At 40.7% G+C, this 20,866-nt stretch overlaps 2 protein-coding genes and 2 long non-coding RNA genes across 6 annotated transcripts in view; 2 read left to right on the forward strand and 2 right to left on the reverse strand.

Moving 5' to 3' along the window:
- The window catches only part of LOC310766305, an 818,379-nt gene that overhangs the window by 723,377 nt on the left and 74,136 nt on the right, over positions 1-20,866 (reverse strand). The gene's annotated exons all lie outside the window — the stretch shown is intronic.
- Positions 695-13,668, reverse strand: NUSAP1 (nucleolar and spindle associated protein 1). 2 transcript variants are annotated; one of them, XM_083617425.1, is made up of 12 exons: positions 13,272-13,638; positions 11,661-11,726; positions 11,231-11,383; positions 10,633-10,801; positions 10,123-10,191; positions 8,225-8,337; positions 6,329-6,367; positions 6,031-6,218; positions 5,557-5,738; positions 4,678-4,776; positions 3,768-3,858; positions 695-1,213 (listed from the first exon to the last, which is right to left on the reverse strand). In XM_083617425.1, exons 1-12 carry the CDS (start codon positions 13,362-13,364, stop codon positions 1,126-1,128), a joined length of 1,350 nt encoding a protein of 449 aa, XP_083473551.1. In that variant the 5' UTR covers positions 13,365-13,638; the 3' UTR covers positions 695-1,125. The 2 variants fall into 2 exon arrangements, with proteins under 2 accessions (XP_083473551.1, XP_083473552.1); XM_083617426.1 differs by lacking the exon at positions 6,329-6,367 and having other exon boundaries at positions 13,272-13,668.
- On the forward strand, positions 1,222-8,904 carry LOC310766707. The gene is made up of 3 exons (XR_014550378.1): positions 1,222-1,640; positions 2,178-6,298; positions 8,631-8,904. It is a non-coding gene; the product is annotated as an uncharacterized lncRNA (long non-coding RNA).
- OIP5 (Opa interacting protein 5) lies at positions 13,726-20,303 on the forward strand. Of its 2 annotated transcripts, XM_083620522.1 has the most exons (5): positions 13,741-14,094; positions 15,291-15,357; positions 16,330-16,449; positions 17,668-17,749; positions 19,538-20,303. In XM_083620522.1, the coding sequence occupies exons 1-5, from the start codon at positions 13,821-13,823 to the stop codon at positions 19,694-19,696; spliced, it is 702 nt and encodes a 233-aa protein (XP_083476648.1). In that variant the 5' UTR covers positions 13,741-13,820; the 3' UTR covers positions 19,697-20,303. The 2 variants fall into 2 exon arrangements, with proteins under 2 accessions (XP_083476649.1, XP_083476648.1); XM_083620523.1 differs by lacking the exon at positions 16,330-16,449 and having other exon boundaries at positions 13,726-14,094.

Raw genomic sequence — 20,866 nt, forward strand, 5'->3', positions numbered from 1 at the left:
TGTCCAACCTACAGCCAGTGACCCAAACTAACCTAGGGCAGATAGGGTCCCCCTGGCTCTGCAGGAAGTAGACCTTTATAGGAGGTCCAATGTCACATTTTCCTGCAGAGGGGAGGGGATCCTTGGATGGGATGTATCAAAGCTACTCAGATGGGTGGGACCAGCTGTGGACCCTACTCTTACTGGCACCTGCTGCAGTACTCTTCTACCAAAAGAAGCTTCAGCAGTTGAATAGGCATTAATTCTGTAATGTCTCACAAATGTAGACACAGAAGACTAGATGGCTGCCCTACAAATACATCCCCCAAAGGTGCTGAGGTGCCAATGGCAGGGAAGCAGAAATATGTCTAGTGAAGCGAGTAGTGACCCCAGCCAGCCAGAACTAGAAACCTCATAGCACTTGGAAATGCACCCTCAGCCATCTGAAAAGTATAGCATTTGAAACCTTTCCCATGGTCTGCAGCTGGAAAATAAACAGAGTCAGAGAAGCAGACTCAGAAATTAAAAGATGCTCATGGACCTGAAAAGGTTTGCAACATTTGCTGTAGAGAATATACAGCTAACCACCACATGAACAATTGTTGTTGCTAACTGAGGTTCAGAGCACCTACAGCAGTAGAGAATAGCTCTGGTGGCAGAGCTGTGTAATAGTGTTCACTGATTTAAAATTAACTTTTATCCAAGTTGCACAACATACTGTCAACAATATTGCTTTAATGAAATTAGTAAAACAAAGTTATATAAAAACACTCAATTAAATGCACCTAAAACTTAATTTTGTTCCTTTTATCTTATACAATACACTTTTTTTGGTCCACAGCTGGAATAATTTTTTAGTTTTCAGCTATTCCAGAAGATAGTAAGTGAATCTAGAGAAGACATTCACAAAAGAAGTTAAGTATTACTAGTTGCAGGTTTGAAGCTGTTAACAACCCCTTTTCAGATAGTTAAAACTGAATTAGCTGACACCAGTGGCCTATATTTTCTCATTAGATGAAGTTAGTTCAGTACAAGACAACAGATTGACTTAAAAATATAACTGCATAGGAAATAAGTAAATGTATTTACAGGAAAGAAAATGTTTTGCATTAAAATGCTATTTACAAAGTCATTTTTGAGTTGGCCTTAAGTAACAGTTAATCCTCTCCGGGATCTAAGCACTTCGTCTTTTCTCTGTTTTCTTTCCTGGACATGCCTCTCCCTCCTCTCTTCTCTGTAAGCAAAACATACCATATTAGATTAACTCATGCACCAGTGCTAACAAGTACACAAAGCCAATACAGTGGTACCTTGGGTTACATACGCTTCAGGTTACAGACTCCGCTAACCCAGAAATAGTACCTCAGGTTCAGAACTTTGCTTCAGGATGAGAACCGAAATGATGCAGTGGCAGCACAGCAACAGGAGGAGGCCCCATAAGCTAAAGTGGTGCTTTAGGTTAAGAACAGTTTCCGGTTAAGAACAGACCTCCAGAACGAATTTCTTAACCCAAGGTACCACTGTAAAGACAAACAGCTCAGTGTTCTTTTGTTGCTGCATCCATTTTTACATCTGGAAGGAGGCATTACATTTTCAGGGGGGAACCATACTCGACTATAAAGTTGCATGGTTGAATTCCAGTCATATGTGAAATAATTACCGTATTTTTCGCCCCATAGGGCGCACCGGCCCATAGGGCACACCTAGGTGTTTTTTTTTGGGGGGGGGGGGAATAAAGGGGAAAAAATTTATTTCCTCCCCAGGTGCGGGGCTGGGGAAGCCCGAGCTTCCCCCGACCCCAGAACAGGCAGCTCTCCGCAAAGTCGCGCCGGGCTCCTACGGCTTGCGGAGAGCTGTGCGAAGCTTGAAGCCTGGGGCGCGCTGAGCTCAACACACCGCAGGCTTCGGGATGCAGGCAGCTCTCCGCAAGCCGTGGGAGTGCAGCGCGAAGTCGCGCAAGGCTCCCATGGCTTGCGGAGAGCTGCACAAAGCCCGGGGTGCCCTCCGCTTTGTGCCCCGGGTTTCGGGATGCAGGCTGCTATCCGCAAGCCTAGGGAGCCCGGCGGGAACTCCCGCTGGCTCCCCAGGCTTGCGGATAGCTTCCTGAAGCCTGCATTCGCCCCATAGGACGCACACACATTTCCCCTTCATTTTTGGAGGGGGAAAAGTGCTTCCTATAGGGCGAAAAATACGGTAAGTTGTCTTTGAGAATATTTGGGAAAATAAGTATGACCCCATCCATAAGATAGGCAAATAAGAAATTGCTGTAGTTACTTCTCTGCTTTCCATATCTACTTGCTAGCTGAGCCTAGAAGTCAAGTATTTGTATTTCTGAATGACTGCTCTGAGAATAATACTGGATATACTGTTGAAAGGTTTCAATCCAGATTGGGGTTTAAATTGCATAAACTATATACAAGATTTTTAATATTGATAAGTAGCTTCAGCTGCCACTTAAGATTATTTGTAGCATAATGGGAGGCTTGAAAACTGAAGACAGTTTCATCTCTTTAAAGAGCCAGTATTAGTCAGGGGCCTGCAAGGACAGAAGTACTTGGCCTTCCTTCATCCCTAAAGCAAGTTTAAATTGAGTGTGTAATATAATAATAGTAGTAATTTATTATTTATACACCGCCCATCTGGCTGAGTTTCCCCAGCCACTTTGGGCGGCTCCCAATCGAGTATTAAAAACAATACAGCATTAAATATTAAAAACTTCCCTAAACAGGCCTGCTGCCTTCAGGTGTCTTTTAAAAATAGGATAGTTGCTTATTTCCTTGACATCTGATGGGAGGGCATTTCACAGGGCAGGCTCCCCACCATGAACAACACACCTTATGGTTTATATTAAACCTCCCTTTCCCCTATCCCCAAGCTGTACTGCTGGCCCCAAACCTCATGCTGCAGAATGACAGAAGTATTGGGGGGGGGGTTGCGGATGTTTCAGCTCTCAACCCAAGAGTACACTTCAGGGGGAACCCTTACTTAATGGGGGACCACTTTTCATTATTTGTATCTCCAACCTACGGGTGCCCGAGGACCTGTCGCTGTCTTTTATGCTTTGCACAATTAAAACTTAAACATATATCACCTATTTTCATGTCCCTCTCTTAAATCAAGTTCTTCCCTTTGCTTTTGTCAGGGCTTTCAATGTTTTCTATCAGGAGGTCGCTTCAGATGAGCTTCCTCACAAGTTGAAAGCCTATGAAAGGTGGCCAGACCTCCCTCCCTGCATATTTTGTGAGGGTGAGAAGGCATGCACACTAATGTGTGCAAAGAGCTCATCCATGCGGGAGGGAGATCTCGAGTGGCTCAGTATCCTGTCTCATGGGGAGAATTTCTACACATACTGTATGTTAGGCACATACTTGTATTAGGCAATATTTTAAATAAAGTAATACATAACATCCACCCACAATATAAAAATACTTTGCCAAGTATGTTAGTGTATGCGCAAAACCCTTTTCGCTTGCCATGTGTATGGCCCGCAGGTGTGACACTGCTTGCTTGATCACTTCTATACACAGCAGTCTTATTGCAGAACTATCAAATCCTTACTTTGTCTATAGGAGACCTCATTGGATGGCATGGGGCCACCAACATTGCTACTAGAGGGTAGGTAAGGTGGCCCATACTAGGATTGGTCCACTGTTTGAGCTCTTTTATGATTTCCAAAGCATACACATGTGAGTGGAGTGAAGTGAAGTGAGGTAAAGTTATGACAGTGGTCACAACATCTGAAAACAGCTTATGGTAGACTGTATGGCAGCCTTAAGTCATATACTTGCCTAGTCTGAAGAAGTGGCTGTTTATAATTTCTCTTGTGTGAACATGGAGTCTGGAGATTCTCCTTTGATTTGCCCCAAGGTTTCAGTTTTCCTGTATTTACATAGAAGGAAAATATGCCAAGATTTAGCTTTTGTATATAGCGCAAATTGTTTGAGTGAACTTGAAGATAATTAAGTATATTCCAATTTCAGTCTGAACATTAGCACTTACTACTTGCAGTGTATTATTACTCTGGAAAGGCAAAATTCATCTAGAAATCAGTGCTGACCTACTTAAGCTTGAACACATGAAATTTTATGATCAAGGAATGATTAGATCAGGTAACTTTTTTCAAGCCTACCAGTAGTGGGGTTTACTCACACAACTACTGTATGTCTTCTGTGAGAAACTAGTGAACAGTACTAATACAGTAAAGCATAATTCTTATAGGAATTCATGAAACGCTGCAAGATGGGTTATTTTACTTGCTATCCTTTGCAGTTAACAGAACTAGACAGAAATGCACTTTCCCTACCTCTGTATGTAGCAGGCAAAAATCCCTAGGATTGGTAGTGCTTTCTACTTTGTCTAAAGGTCTGCGTCATGGCTTTCACAAACCAAGAATGAACTCATTTCAATATGATTTAGAAAAGACAAATTCAGTAAGATTTCTAAATGATGTACATAAAATTTATTGATCCAAGTGGTATGATCTCAGTCGGTAGAACACAAGACTCTTAATCCCAGGGACGTAGGTTCAAGGCTCATGTTTGGCAAAGGATTCCTGCATTGCAGGGGGTTGGACTAGATGACCCTGTGGTGTATTTCAGCTCTACAAATTTATGATTCTATGTACTGTACACTGAAAGTTGGGGTCATTTTAGGAAAACACACATTTTGCAACTATATTGACATGCCAATTTTCAATACCTTTGTGTGGCTGATAGCCAAGAGGTCTTGACAGACTTGCTTGTAGATCAAATACTGGTTTCTTTGCGCTGGTGGCTTCAAACTTGAAAGGCGTAACGGCTATTAAAAGAAGACTGCATATGAACACCAGTGACTGGCAGGTAAAACTTAGCAAATGATACCAGCTAAACTGTTTGCTGCTTGAAAGTGTTATGTATAGAAGCTTGACAGAGCTGTAAATTTGATGAAAAGCCAATTACACTTCCATTTAGATTCTAGTAGTAATTAGACAACAGTAAATACTGAAGTCCCCAGAGCAAAAGCAAAAGGTTAAAAAGAGAATGATGATGTTGCTCTTTTTTAAACTAAAAAGTCGGCTTGAGTTTTTCAGTCATCTAATGTACTGAACAAATAAATTACAAATATAGTTACACTATAAAACTGCCTTTATTCCAAAGGAGCATGAATGCCTTTCAAGTAGACAAGTATTTATTAAAGGAAAGAAAATTTCCATTAAGAATATGGGTCGCAGGGGGTGAAGTCGAAGAGTGACGAGACAGGACACCACATGGGGCTTCAAGAGACAAATCAAGGAAGGCATGAGGAAAGACCTCAGTCTCCAGAGACAGTTTACTTATAACACACTGGACTGCATATTGGAGGGCAATGTTGTTCCAGCTTTTCATGCTGAATTAATTCTTCCCTTCTTGTAGCCCACTCCATCAGTGTAGCTATTTCAGTGCCTTAGACACTGAGGAGAGAGAACCCAATCCTGACTATGCAACAATAGCCCACAGATTCTGCACCAGATGCCTACACTACAAGAATTACCTCGTCCTTGTAGAATCAAGTATAGACAATTGCCATTGTGTTTATTTGCAAATTAAGTTCATCAGTTACCAGAGTTTGTTGGGATTTCTGCTGATTGATGCTTTGTTGCACTTCCTTTGGAATTTGTCATAGTTATTGACTTATTGCTCTCCTGGCTGGCTGGGGTACCAACGTTCGGGAAAGGAGTTTTTCTAGATGGCGTCTTGGTAAGGGAGCGCTTGTGCTCATTATCCTTTGTAGATGTAGAGAATCTGAGCAAAAAAGTTATTTTCAGTATTTAATGGTCGAGTTTCAGCTATTCCTTAAATCAATTTTCTTCCAAATAAACACTGAAAACATGCAACAGAGCCCGAACTACTAATCCCCCACAATGTTTTAAAGTAGTGTTTATTTTTATTTTGTTTATTAGATGTGTGTATCAACCCTTCATCCATTGTTGTAATTAAATATACACATGCTTCAACTGTGTAGCATTCTATAAATGTCACAATCTCATAATACTAACATTATTTTATTAGCTGTTGCTACTTATAGTGTCTTTACCTGACATTCATCTTGGTGGTAGAGAGGCAGGTTGAGCTGAATATTGATTTTTGAGATAAAATGCTTTTGTTTGCAGTGCCAGAAGAATTGCGTGGTGATTGTCGCAAGTTTACGGGAGTACACACAGCAGACTGCTTATTCCTTTGAGGATAAGGGCTTAATAAAAACCCTCTGGAACTGGAACGCTTCTGCAAATATGAGGGATATTAGCATATTTTCAAGTCTGCACTGTGATTTGGAGTAAGTCAGGGATCATTAAAGTTTTAAGGTAAGCTGAAAACCAATAATTTATTCTCACCTTGGAACTACTGTTTTGAGATGTCTTCTGAGCCAGCATCTGCCAACATTTGAAGATAAACTGTATCATTTCTATGGGTGTTATTCTAGTTCCCCAAGATGAACACATTGCCCAATTAAAAGCAAATATGGATTGCTTTATCCAAAATAAGAAATCCCACGAAAATTGACATAAGCACAGACTGCCTATTGCTCTCTGTCTGAGCCCTATGCAAGCATTAGGAAAGCTACTATAACCAGATGAAAAACTGCTGAAATCAGTATATGAACCTCAAAATATGATTGCTTTAAAGTTTAATTTGTCAATACTTCTGTGCACTTTCAGTCCATTAGGATATTTTAGTGCTTTACAAAGTTAAACCAAGTGATAAACACAAAACCAAACTCCAAAACCAGGCTGTATCTAGTGCCCTAAGCTAAAGAGACACATTTTCATTGCCTGCTGAAAAGCAGGCAGAGATCACATGGGTCTCAATTGGAATGTTATCTGAAGCTGTTAGCTTATCACATTGGCTATAATGCCTAGCAAACTTTCACATCTAAATTATATTTGCACTAGCCCACCTCTGTGTTGTTTTCGGGGGCTGATTCCTAACTTTCTAAAGCAGGGGCAGGAGGAGGAAGAGGGAGAAAAGGGAGAAGACACTATTGTAAATGACTTGGTGGGGAAGAGAAGAGTAAGGGGCAGGTGGGATTGGATGGGGGTAAAGGTGACATTTGGAGGAATGAGGGGAATAGAAAGAAAGGTAACTGTGAGAGAAACACGATTTTAGGGCTCCAGTGGCAGAGGGGGGAAAAGGCTGGAGAGGAGGAATTGCGGAGTAGATGAAAGTGGATGGATTTAAATGGGCATTTGCAGTGCTGTGGAGGAAGGAGCACTGAGGGAAATGAAGGGGAATATGTCAGTGTCCCTTGCTTCGTGGTGTACTCAAATCTCTCCCTCTTCCATTCTTCAGCTGCCTAATATGAGAAAGATAGAGGATGGATGTGGAGCCCTCAAATATTCCATAGTACCTTCATGCAATGTTGTTCATTGAAGCATGGTCTGTGTGCAAGCAGGAGTTGAGAAAAGGAAAGGGGAGGGGGGAAGGTAAAGGGTGATGGTAAAACTGGTGCAAAAGGGGCTGCAAAAAAGTAGGGGCACAAAAGGGGCTGCTGAATAGGAGGGGATGGTGGCTTCATAATTTGGCAGACGACAAGAGTAATTAGTAGTTGCAATGTTTGGGAAGAGAATGTAGGTCAGTCTGTGTGCAGGGAGGATGCATAAAAAAGTAGGGAAGAGGCTGCATGGATGTGGGGGTGAATGCGAAAACCGGTGCAAAGCAGGGTTGCAGAATAGAAGTGACCTCTATCCTGAATGGGGTTGGAGATATGAAAAGCGAGCTTTTTCACTGCATGGGGTGGGAAGGAGCTCTAGGATGTTGATGCTGGAGTGGTTGTGGAGTTGGTGAGGGGAGTGAGTAGGAGCGCAGAATACTTTAATAGTCTTGCAGTCATAATGCTGAAATACCTGGTGATTATAAAATACAAATGTTTAAAGAGTCAATCTCCACAAGACTTATGGGGACAAGTTTGTTTCAACCCTGGTAAGAATGTCCCCTGAAGATTAAGGAGGCTCTAACAAAAAGAAAAGAAAAGGGAAAAAAAAGAAAAATGGAAAAAGCAAAAGGTAAGGAGAATGCAGGGCAATTAGGAATGGGCCAAGCTACTTTGTGTGTCAGAATACATTGTATGAAAAAACTTCACAGTACGCAGGGACTGATTGGTGAGATGGTCTTTGGAAGAAAGGAGGGCTAAATTTATGACATGCACCCTTGCTGGTAATTACTATGAGTGAATGCAGGTTTCATTCCAAATACTCTGCATATAGGGTGGGGTGGAGAAAGTTAATCCTTACCTTGACCTCATTAACTGAATTGCTGAAGTTGCGAATCATTTTATTTTTCCTTTCCATGTATTCATCAATAGATAGCATTTTCTTGAACTGAGCCTCGTGAATTTTCTTAAAGTCTTCAGAATTAAAAAGAACATTGTTACCAATATTTTTCTTTAAAAGTACACATACCAATTTAATTGCTAGTTTGCAGCCCCATATAAATCAACAAGAATCATGCAGGTGAGCATGCTAGAAGAGAAATGGAGCACTCAGTTCCCTTATCTGCACCCAGCAGAAAAATGCAGCAGACTGCTGCAGTTGGGAGGCAAAGATTGTTATTCTATTTGCAACTCGTAACTTTACAAGGTTGTGTCCAACATTGCTGTTCCATTTGCACAGTAACTTCCTTTTCTCCTGCCCCATACAGCCCCACCCCACATACCCAGAACATCTGCTCCAGAGAAGATTCTGTGGATGAACAGAGAAGGAGGAAGGGGAAATATCATTGTGTGAGTGCAACTCCACTTGTGCAGCACTGGATACAAATATGTATAACAAGATTTACTGCTGAATTTCTATAGTGGATTCAATACATGAACAGACATTTGTTTTAAATAGGTGCTTTGTTGCTCCCGAAATAAAGCTGCCATTTAAAAAAATTAATTATCTGTTATTGTACCCTTATTAAATTTATTCTCCCATTTTTAGTTTAAAAGTCTCTTTCGTTCAGTACTTGCACAAACCATTCCTGCTTCTCTTATCACCCAAGGTCTTGACATCTATTTTTTAGCTTCATGAATGTCAGTAAAAATATCAGATTCATGAGATCTTCCTTATTGTTATTCATGCTGATAAATCAGACTAATATTTTTAAGAAAAGAACAAGTCTACTTCAAATGCGGAAGAGTTTTGATTTCTCATTTATGTTTGCAGCATAGAATATCATTCGTGCCTCTAACTTTTGGTACAGTATACAACATACAGTAGCTTAAGAGAACTGTTATTGGGTATGTAAAAATGTAATCTCCAAATGTTTTCAGATGTCAAAACTTGAATTTTGCTTTTTCACAGCAATGTTCTAGAAGTATGAGTTTGACAGTTTTCCCACATTTCCCTCTCTAACATGCCAGTAACTACAGGTTATCTGCACGTAATGTCATGGAAGCATGTATTAATCAGTTGCATTTGTACCAGATATTAGTGTCTTCATGGACAGTGACCTGTGAGCATGGGAAAACTTGGAAATATTTGCACATTTATTACAGCTTATCAGAGTAAGAAAGCATGGTTATTTTAAGATGCAAGCACACGTAGCAGGTGCAAGAAAATGAGCTGGTACATATGAAATATAAGCAGAATACTAGTACATCAAAAAGAAAAGTTTATTATTATTATTATTATTATTATTATTATTATTATTATTATTATACTCATTAGTATGAAGCTTTAAATTTACTTCCAAGTCTCCCTGTGCTCCTCTACATATTTGTTCAAGGGCCTTCAAATGCCCTTCAAAAGATGTTTTGTTCTGGTTAAAACCCTTTGCACAAAGAAATCCCACGTACATGGAATTGTGTGAATTTCATCTGAACTGTTACACAGAAGGCAAAACAGAAATAGCAAGCATCAAGGTGTCACATAAGATACTTTTCAGTAGTCAAGACAGGGAATCCAACTGCAAGCTGAGGATAGTTGCTGATTACCATATCAGTGGCTCTGAAGATTTGCTGCAAAATTCTTCCATAAAAATCTTTCCCACATATTTTTTAAAATAAGCACATCAGTGTGATTTAACAGCCGAACAAATGACAAAGCGAAGGATAAAAACAGCACCTGTGCATTTAAACATTTAGATTCATGTACAAATAGGTTAGTATTTTATCCTTCTGTTGCAGGTCAGCTGTATTAATGCTACTTACTTGGAGTGGTAGAAGCAAATCCTTTTCTCCCAGGTTTCTTTTCAGAGACAGGATCCACAAGAATCCTACCTGATGGAAACAGATATGGGAGAAAACTTGAAAATTATTGGGCAACAATAGTGCTACAATTTCAAGCTGTTCTTAATATTTTCAAATTTCTTAAGCAGGACAAATTTAGCTATTTGAGTTTCCATCAGATAATCTTTCATATGAGTGTAATGTTTGCTAAGGCTTTCTACTAATGACTTTGTGCACTGGAGATTTTGTTGAGCATGCTGATGACAAAGAGGAAAGTAAAAGTGGTACATTAAAGCTCCTCTCACATTAGACTACTAGCCTGAGCAGCACTGCACACTGCTGCCCCTGAATCTTACTGTCTACAAACTATTGTTCAGCTCCCAAGAATCCTAGATTTTACTGAGTGTGAAAATACAGACAACAGCTTGTCCCCCACACTGTACTGAACTAGTACAAAACAAGCATTTTACTTAAAAGTACAAGTTACTTTACCTCCTTTTCTTCTGGTTTTTTTCTCTTTTTGTTGATCTTCAGTATCTGAGTTATCTGCTAAATTTTCTACAGTTCCACTGTTCAACAGACACTTGTTTTGGCTGGTCTTCAGCGTTTTTCTAGACTCAACTTCCTGGGCCTCTTCACATTCTGTCACCTCTGTCAGAATCTGAAGTTCAAAAAAATAAACTTGTAAATAAGCATTTTGCTTTTCTGCTACAGTAGAACAGTAAAAGAAAGCCTTAGGGCTTCAATGCATGCTTGTAAATATACAGGCAAAAGATAGGGCGATCAGAACATGGATTTCAAAAGCTGGAGAGTACACTGAATAGTTCTTTGCACCCAATAACTAACAATGTTACAAAGTAACTTATTCATAACTTAATTTATACAGGGTTCAGGATCAGACATTTCTTGACACCTTTTTGAAGGACATACTACACACAACTTGTAAATGTTGTTACCTTTTGATCATCACATAAAGCACTATAGCCTTTTCATATAAAACGCTTTTCAAAAGCACAAAATACCAACATAAACTTCCAAAAGCAGCAGGTAAATATTTACAATACAAAGACTCAATGATAAATAAAGTCACCTCTTTCTCTGGAAGGTCCGGTTTTCCCTCTGGGTTTCCCTGTGCATCATCATATTTCTGTTTTCTACGCCTTTTAGTCACCATGGACTCGTTTACAAGCCTTTGACTGCTGTCCAGCTCATCTGTATCTGTAGATAAGGCTCTTTTGTTTACCTGTACCAAGTAAATTGGACCACATCATTCTTATTTCCAAATTATTTGTAAACATTGAAGAAGCAACATGGGGAGATTTTCCCACCTAGCTGAAACTCAATCACTTATTTGGTGATTTCAGAAAATGGCTTACAGTTTATACCCCAAGAATAATTCTGATAAAAATCAGGTGAGAATCACTTCTGTGCCAGCATATGCATAATTAACAAGTGAGCAGGGTGTTTTAAAGGCAATGAAAAACACAGAAATTGATAGGCAAAATATATTTTGTGCTTACCATACTTCCATTTTCCTTTACTGATGCAAGGAAGTGCTGCTTCAACAAATGTAACAACTTGTCTGCCTGCAAAACAGTTACAGCATAATGTGAGATCAGTGTACACAAGGTTTCATTTCACCAGGTTTTTTCATATAAAATTAGAGAATACACCATTAAAAGTCACTTTAAATTAAATAGACAAGTCATGATAGATTATACTGATAGATTATATTGTGTAATAAGAATGGGCAGTCTTTTCAAGTTGGCAAAACATTAGGTATAGAAATAGGTTACATAGTCTTTCACTGCTATATGGTTCAGCTAACAGAATTGGGGACCTTGTATTTGAGAAAGAGGAACATACTGGGTGCTCCTAGGAAAGGATATTTAATATCACAAATAAGTCATTCAGACCAGATTTTTCTGTGTCTTTGGCACATTAGCTTCCATACACTGTTTTTGTAGAGATAACATTCACTGCTGTTCCACCACTTGCTGTTCACACCAGCAGGCAGAACTTGATGGAAAGTATGTGGGCTATTCTTCTCTGACCCATCATGGACTCAGGGCACTTGAATATCCTTGGGGAGTTGGACAGCAAAAGCCAACCCCCAATTTATATACAAAGGGGTGCAATGGGTAAGCCCTGATCCCACAATAAAGCCATCTAGACGCACTTGCTACAAAGCTGGTGCCAGTTGTTTGTTTGCGGCCAGTTAAATGCACCACAGGAAAGCAATCTAGAAAAGATCGCCCTCTGGCATAATTGTTTTGAGTAGGGTGCCCGTTTCAAATTGACTAGGCAACTTGAGTGGGCACAGTTCATATGGATTAGCGCCTCCGATGTACAGTGGAACCTCGGGTAGCGAATGCGATCACTGCACGTTCGCAACCCGCAGCGCCACACGCGCGGGTCGCGATTTAACGGTTCTGCTGGTGGAATTGTATTGATAGAATACAGATAACTGAACAAACTTTGTTGCATTATATTCTTCATTAAATTATCTTTCCATTGATACATAATTTTATGGTATTGCTCCAAAAAAAGGTGGTGTTATGAGCGATCAAACCTCAGGAAATACACTTTCCCCAAAAGCTTTCCACAATTTTGGCCACTAGTGTTTGCAGGGCCGGATTTAGGTTTGATGAGGCCCTAAGCAACTGAAGGTAATGGGGCTCTTTATATGCCCAGCTGTCCTTTGTCAACAACAAATTGTAGCTGTTTTTTATATTGAAGATATGCTATATGGTAATTTAGGAACCTAATTGGTCCATACACAACACAAAACTGTTGCTGTATGTAGGTTTTATTTTATTTGGTTTTTTATCTTATATTTTGGAAATCCAAGTTTTTTTCCTTTCATTTTTTTTTAGGGAGGGGCCCAAGAGAGTGGGGCCCTAAGCTATAGCTTGTGTCAAGTTAATTAGCTCGTCCTGGGCGCGCGAGCTCCTCTGAGGCTCACAAGGCAAGTTAGACGGCTAAAGAACGGCGGCCATGTTACCCGACCTGTGGTTCAAGGCCGAAAACGACTCTCGTTCCGAAAAACGGCCCTCTCACGTTTCGCCTCGGCCGCACCCAGTCGCCCCTCCCCAGCCCCAACGCCGCTTCCCTGCGCGCAGCACCCGCACCTTGAGGTTGGCCTTCAGCCCCGCGCTCTTGGCCAGGCGCCTCAGCTCGCCGTACTTGAGCGCCTCCAGCTGCTGCGCGGAAGGAGCCTCCATGTTCGCCTCTATCCAACCGACCGTTCCAACCGCCGCACTTCAAACCAGCCCGCTCAGCGCTCGCCGTCTTTCCTCCCCGCCGCGCTGCCTTCGAAATCACCTCTCGCGCCGCCTCATTGGTCGAGCCGCAAGCGAAAGTGGGTGGGGATCGAAGGAGGCTCCTAGCCAATAGGAAACCCGGATAAATAAATAAATAAGTAAACAAACAACAAACCAACCCCACCACCGTTTCGTTTCCTTGTTTCGAAAAGGCGCGAAGGCTTCTCCGGCTCTCCACACGCTCCGAGGTAAAACAAAAGCGCCCTTTGGGTGGAAAACGCGATTGGTTGGGGAAAGCTTGAGGTGTAAGAGCGGCACCCAATCGGAGGGGGGAAAGCCTGCTAGCGTCATGAGGGACTGCCCCAATAGACGCCCCAGGGGGTGGGGACTAGGTTTGAAAAGTTGGCGGGAAGCAACATGGCCGTGCGTCGGCAGCTGGAGCTTTTCTTCCAGGAGCCCCGACTGGGAGGCGTGATCAGGGTGGATCGGGCGGAACCCAGGACGAAGAGCTGCCGCCATGCTCAGCAAAGCGCAAAGCCTCCGGAGAACCCCGGGGAGCGGGTTCCGGGCTCCCGGAGCCTCAGGCTGGAGGACTGCGTGCTCTACCAGTGCCGCGGTTGCCGCTCGGTGCTGGGCGACTCGCTTCATCTCTGCGCCCAGGAGGAGAAGCTCCGCCTTCTCGTTTGCTTCAGTGAGTGGGTCACACTCTTTTGAGTGTTGGGTTGGCAGCCTCGGAGCGAAAAGGGAAAAGCGCTTTCTTTTCGTTAGAAAAAGAAAAGGCGCGAACTTTCCAGCTACACCGGGCTCTTCATCAATCAGGCTGCACAAATGTTCAAATAAATACACGCAGGATTGTTGTCGCACGTGGCAATGTACACGGGTTATCATTACACCTGTTGCATTCGTGTAGGGGTCGTGCGAAGCTCAAAACATGGAATTTAAAAGATTTGAGCCGATGGTCTCAAACTCCAACCCCCCCCCTTGAAAAATGTTGGTGGTCCTGGCTCATGATTTCTGTGATGTCTTCTGTGATGTCTACTTTTTGATTTTGATTGCTTTTCTTATGTTGTATTTTCTTGTAATTCAAACTGAAATGTAATGCATAAGAAATAAAAGCAATAAAAATACATTTAAAAAACAAAAATGATGTAATTCCATGAGACCTTGCCAGTATGGCAGCAGTAGATATATTTATAGAGAGAGAGAGACCCTACAGGGTTGGCCAAGCATGAATGTAGACCGCAGGCCATATATGACACTCCATTTGCCCTTATTCCCACAACCATTCTGAGGCTGAGAAGGCCACATTCACACACTAAACCAATTTAGTGTGATGTGAATAAGCTGTGGAGAGCCTTCTGTTGGGGTGATTCCCGCCTCTTCCCCTCTTGTGGCATAGCCATGAGGAGTTCAGAAGCTTTCATTTCCAAACCAATAAACTGGTTAATCTTAACCAATGTTAAATAAATCAACATCAAGCCATGATCTAAATAATGGTGTGAATTCCAAAGTACAGCATTAATTTCTATCATAACAGGAATCCACTTTTGCAATCTTCAGTGAGAGTCCCTTTTCTACTATGATTTCTGAAAGTGACATTTTAAATTTAGATCTTAGCTTGTGTAGAATGCTTCAGTACCAATTTAAATATGCCTGTAATAATATATATTAAACCTAAAGTGCATGTTGCAGTGATTCTAGCACTAGCAGTCTTATTTTTCAAGCATGAAAATGAATAGTCTTGTTTCTATGAGATCTATCTGAATAATTTACAGGTGTCCTAACAGGTCCCTGTATAAATATTAAATGAAATAAAGTGTTTGAATGTAATGCATTGATGAATGCTTAGCTTTATTCAATCTGCAAAAGCTCTGCTTCTCTTTTCAGAGGTTACAAATGATGTTGTAGTGGAAGATAACTTGATGGTCTGTATTGAGGGAGACCTCAAAGGATGGTGAGTTGTAGTTTTTTTAATTAAAATTTACTACATCAGGTGCTTAGAAGAGCAAGCATATCTTGAAACCCTATGCCACCTTTTTGTTTTATTTGCTTGTGACTTGGGGAAGGTGGCTAATGAAATAAATAATACTTTATTTGCCAGACTTGTTTTTTTAGTACTTTTTCAAAATAAAATGCCTGGCTTAAGTAAATGTTTATTTCATTCCCAGTGAGCATCCTTTGTCTCCGAGAAATGGCTCTTTTTGCACCTCTTCTTTCCTTTGTTTCCTGGGGCGGGTATCCTGGGGTCCTAGAACAGTATAGATAGAGAAAGATCTGGGCAGAGAAGGGTTTCTGCCTTCTCTAGCTTTCTGACTGTGGAAACAATAAGATGTTATGGGAACCAGTGAAAGAAGAAATTCGGAAACATCCTCCTTGTTCCCCACCCCAATTTTCTGCCTACCAGCTCAGCAGAGCTTTCAATTTGGTTTTTCATCCACCTTGGATTCTCCCACCACTGCCCCCATAGGACTTCTTTGTAAATATTTGGGATGAATGCAGCATCTTTTGTTAAAGGATGCATATTCTGTAGTAAGGAAACCATGCTGCATTCTTATCACGAGGAATATGTTCATACAGGTTTTTGTAACACCCCTCTCCCCTGTAAATTTGGAAGCTATATACCAAGCTAGGCAAACTCGGCCCTCCAGATGTTTTTGGCCTACAACTCCCATGATCCCTAGCTAGCAGGACCAGTGGTCAGGGATGATGGCAATTGTAGTCCCAAAACATCTGGAGGGCCGAGTTTGCCTATGCCCGCTATCTACTAATGGAAAGATGCATACTCTAAATTTGGTTTTTATAACTGAATAATTCTGGATTTTCTAGGGCAAATTCCAAAAATGTTGCTTATGGTGGCTGAAGCCCCTAGTTTGGTCATAAAACAGATTATGGAATGCTGACTTCACACATGGTCTTTTTCCCCCAGCACCTACAACATGTTGTACTGTCGAGAATGTAAAGCGGGAATAGGTTTCAGACTCTATTGTTCAAAACCTCTGGCTCACCTGCGAGGCTTCTTTTGCCTTTTGAAGGACAACATCATATGGTTAGTGTCCAGATGCATATTGAACTGATCGGATGGTTAAGTCATGCGGATAAACTCCAGTAAAACGAAGGGTAACAAACTGACACATACAAGACATCCTGTATAAGTTTATATATGAAGGTTTCATAAAAAGGCATGCAAATGATTAAAAAAGGCTTTTCCAAAAGAGATACTGGCTGATGGCATCATTTGTAGACACTATGCTGTGGTAGTTACAGCAGCAAAACATGTAGCTAATGTTTGGGTAGAAGCAGGCGTACAACTGAAGCAGAATACAACTGAAAATAACTATTCCAATAGTAACACCATGCTGTTATGAGAGCTGATCTAAAACTAATTTTCCAGTGGGAATAAAAGTTTAGGAGATTTATTCAATTAGCCACTGGAAAGTACCATTCATATTTTCTGGATCTTAAGGGTGATTTCACTTAATTGTCCCCCCCCCTTTTTTATCCCATCACCTCTACAAAGAGCTCAGGGGACTGCTTCCCTTCCAGTTTAGATTCCCAACAGCCCAGTATTATATGGTTAGTGGGAAGTACAGGTCCAAAGTCACCCAGTGAGCTTCATGGCTGACCTGGGATTTGAATAGCCTTGCTATTACACTAAACAATGATCATGCAGTCTTGTGTTTTGACTTGTGAATGAGAAACCGTAATGTCACAGCTCAAGACGATGCTTTTCAGTGGATGACAGTGGATTGGCTGCTTAAGTATTACTTCATGATAAGGCATTGACCTTTGAATATGCTGTGTGAAAGGGCTTAAAACTGGCTATAAAATAGAAGTGATCTATGACCACAAAAGTTTAGCCTACTTGAGGAAGGGACAGGAGAGGTGAGAAGTTATTTTCTTGAAAATAAAATAAGTGTTGTATATTGAATAATTAGGTCCTTCAAAATACATTGTTACGAATGTGAAATGTACTGCAGTATGAGATTGTGGAAACCTATTAATTTCAGGAAATTATATCACAAGTTAGGATATAATCAGTGAAATCAGGATGTTGGCAAAATACTATTAAATGGTTATTATTCATAATCTTCATTTTTGAATATTTAGATTTCTCTTGCTGGAGTAGACATAAAATGTTGAAAAAAGTGAACACAATATTCTGAAAAATTGCAATATAAATTATGTTTATCTTCTCCTTTATTCATACATTCCTATGACTGATCAGCTAATTTCAAAATGTATTGTCTTTTAACCTATTTTTCAGTTACTTGTTAAAAACTAAAACGACAATTGAAGCCTCAAAGATTACCTGTCCTCCTGTGAGCCTAAAGGAACAAGTACAGAAAGTAAGTATTCTTCTGTTTTTGTGTTTGTTAACTACTGTTTTCCCCTTCTCACAGGAGAACTGGGCAGATAAAAATGTGACTAAATGTACAAAAATATGTACCATTACAAAACATGTTAAGTGCTCTTATCAACTTTGCAACCCTTGCAACAGAGAGCGTCTAGTGAACTTTTTTTAGGCTGCTATCCTAACCCCATTCACCTGGGAGTATAAGGCCCACTGAATTCACTGATTCAATATGACTTACTTATGAGCAGACATAGATAGAATTGTGCTGATAGTCTTTGACAGGGCAGAATTTAAACCTGGGTTTCTCTTATAGACTGTTGCACAATATACTAGACTGAGGTTTAAAAGGAGTAGTCAGAGCAGTCTTTCAGACATTTATGGAACATAGAAACATAGGCTCTTTTCTAGTAATAATAACGGGCACAAACTGTTTTGAGGCTTGGCAAATGAAAGGCAACCCTCCAAGTCTGTGAAATAGAAAAAATAGCTCCCAGGCACACTTAGCCAACACTGGTTGTTCTTTCAAGCACATGGTTGTATGAAAATAGGATGCTCTAGTTAGTTTCCAGAAAACATTTATACTTTAAACTAGTAAATATTAACATTTTTCAGTTTAAATTATAAATATTTTCTGGAAACTAACTACAGCATCCTGTTTTCATAAACAAGCTTTTCAAAACAAGCAGTCCATAAAATTGAGCTTAATGCAGTCCTTTGCTCATTTAAACCAAAGAGCACATGAACACATTTGGCAGCCAAATGCCAAAGGCAAATATGGTATACTCTTACTAATACGATATTCAATGTGTGTGTCCTCACTTTATCTGAGACAAATAGGAGCTGTTCCAGCTTGACTTTCCTGTGCCACTCGAGGAAACAGGAGAATTCCTGTGCTATAAAAGAGGAGTCCACAGCACGGCTTCTTCCTGCATTAATGTTGCCCCAGTTCTGGTAGGAACTGCATTGTGGACTCCTCTCACATATTCTGAGGCTTCTGCCATTACCCAAATGCCAAATTAAATAGCTGCCGCAGTGGATCCTGTGCAGCTTGGGGAGGTTTGGAACAGGCCCTGTACAGCTTCATCATTTCTTTAGATCAAGTAGAACTGTTTAAATCAGGGATGAGCAACCCTTGGCCATGCTAGCAAACAGCTATGGTAGGCCATAGGGGACCGATCTGAGCTTAAATCTTCCCAAGTATGATTAGATGTCAGACTACACAGCTGACAGTACTGGCTTTCATCTGAGGCCAGTGAGGTGGGCTAAAAGGTGAGGAGCAAGTGGAACCAAATTTGCACGACAAACTGTCTTACACGATTTTTGAAGGATTGGTTGTCAGCATACTGGGTTCATGCCAATCAAGTTTGGAGAGTTATCATGAAGGAGCGCTCAGCTGCCCTAGTCACTTTCCCAAGATACATGAGAGATACCCTGAACGAGGACTTGTGCTTGTGCACTGGGGTTCCCCCCTCCTTCCCCTGTGCCCTCTATAATTGGGTCAAGGGGGTGTTTGGTTGAGAGAACACCCGAAACAGGTAAAGGGGATTGATTCATCTAGCAAGCCCAAATGCTTGACCTGACAGAATAGCCTTGGTGCAATGTTGATTTTCTCCCACACCTTTAATAGAGATGCCTCTCAAATGCATAGTTACAAGGTGTGTCGCTGGACTTAAAATATTGGACAATTTTTTGTTTTCACTGACAAAGATTTGGCTGATATAATTGGTTTTCTGCATCACTTCGTTTTATCTAAGCTTGGGGATTATTATTTTTTTTGTAGTTAAAGGAGAGCCTTGTTTTAGCGCACATACGGATAGAACGGTTGATTGAGAAACTCGAAGAAAGAAACCAGCAGAAGTTGATGTCTGAAAAGCAGGTCTACAAAGCAAGACTACATGGCCAAGCATCTGGGGGAACAAGGAAGAAGTTGAACAACTAACTGGTAGAATTTCTGCAGTCACATACCTGCATTTGGCTGTGATGAACATGAGGTTGTACTTGTCTTCACACAACCATTGTTTTGGTTGTACAGTATTGGACTGGCAAATGGATTACACAAAGCATATGAACTGCTATATTTTTATATGTGCACACATAGTTCTGCCTGGATTTTTTTTGGAATTATTGCATCTGTTAATACAATCCTAAACTATACAGTGAATGCATTTGCAGCCTCTGTTTAGAGGAAATGTACAGCTTGTACAGTTTTGTTGGTGGCTTCAATTCAGCATTTTATTTTAAATTTGGCTTGAGACAGTTCCATCTACCCAATAACCTGTTGTGTAAACTAAAAGTGTCAATTTAAAAACTATTAAAATTTCATCAAACTTTAACTCTTAACTGTAACACCAGTTGAATTCTATGCTAACAACAGGGTTTTTAAAATGCTGCCTAAACTACCAAAGGTGGAGCATAGGTTAGGAAACTTGTACAGATGTGAGGCAGCGTACATAAAGGGTTTTCTGTATCTCTCTTATTAACTTTATGAATTGCTTCCTATGAAACATCTCAAAGCAATTTAACAATAAAAACAATTTCAAGTCCAATGTAAGAATGTGCATTAGACACAAATTTGACAGAATGGACTGACCTTATGTTTATGTTTATGGACTGAGCTTATGTTTGATGGCGCTGATTTCCTATTCATTTCACCACCTGATAGTTTTCTGAAAAAAACAATGCAGCTAACTTAAAGCCCTGTACAGTGGTACCTCAGGTTAAGTACTTAACTTATTCCAGAGGTCCGTTCTCAACCTGAAGCACCACTTTAGCTAATGGGGCCTCCTGCTGCGCTGCCGGAGCACAGTTTCTGTTCTCATCCTGAAGCAAAGTTCTTAACCCGAGGTAATATTTCTGGGTTAGCAGAGTCTGTAACCTGAAGCGTCTGTAACCCGAGGTACCACTGTATTGGGAAGAGGAGGGAGAAGAGGCACTGCAAAACACATGGCAACCAATCACATAATTGTTGAGAAATACATGAGAGTATGAAGTGGATCAGGTGTACTAAAAAGCTGCTGGGGTTTCTCAGCAATCATATAAGCTTGAAATGATTAAACATCTTTCTCCTGCTCCACAATGAAGGCAAACTTTGAAATATGTGAACCTACAT

The sequence above is a fragment of the Podarcis filfolensis genome, assembly GCF_964270895.1.
Source record: "Podarcis filfolensis genome assembly, chromosome: 1".
NCBI lineage: Eukaryota > Metazoa > Chordata > Lepidosauria > Squamata > Lacertidae > Podarcis > Podarcis filfolensis.

What these genes read in the sequence shown, in the direction of transcription:
- NUSAP1 (XM_083617425.1), bottom strand. Translation starts at nt 13,364, where the DNA reads ATGGAGGCTCCTTCCGCGCAGCAGCTGGAGGCGCTCAAGTACGGCGAG. An exon ending in CTCAAAACAGTAGTTCCAAG is followed by an intron (nt 6,219 to 6,328) that starts GTGAGAATAAAT and finishes TCATATTTGCAG; the next exon opens with AAGCGTTCCAGTTCCAGAGG. An exon ending in CAGCCACTTCTTCAGACTAG is followed by an intron (nt 1,214 to 3,767) that starts GCAAGTATATGA and finishes TTTTGCTTACAG; the next exon opens with AGAAGAGAGGAGGGAGAGGC.
- OIP5 (XM_083620522.1), top strand. Translation starts at nt 13,821, where the DNA reads ATGGCCGTGCGTCGGCAGCTGGAGCTTTTCTTCCAGGAGCCCCGACTG. An exon ending in CCGCCTTCTCGTTTGCTTCA is followed by an intron (nt 14,095 to 15,290) that starts GTGAGTGGGTCA and finishes TTCTCTTTTCAG; the next exon opens with AGGTTACAAATGATGTTGTA. An exon ending in TAAAGGAACAAGTACAGAAA is followed by an intron (nt 17,750 to 19,537) that starts GTAAGTATTCTT and finishes TTTTTTTTGTAG; the next exon opens with TTAAAGGAGAGCCTTGTTTT.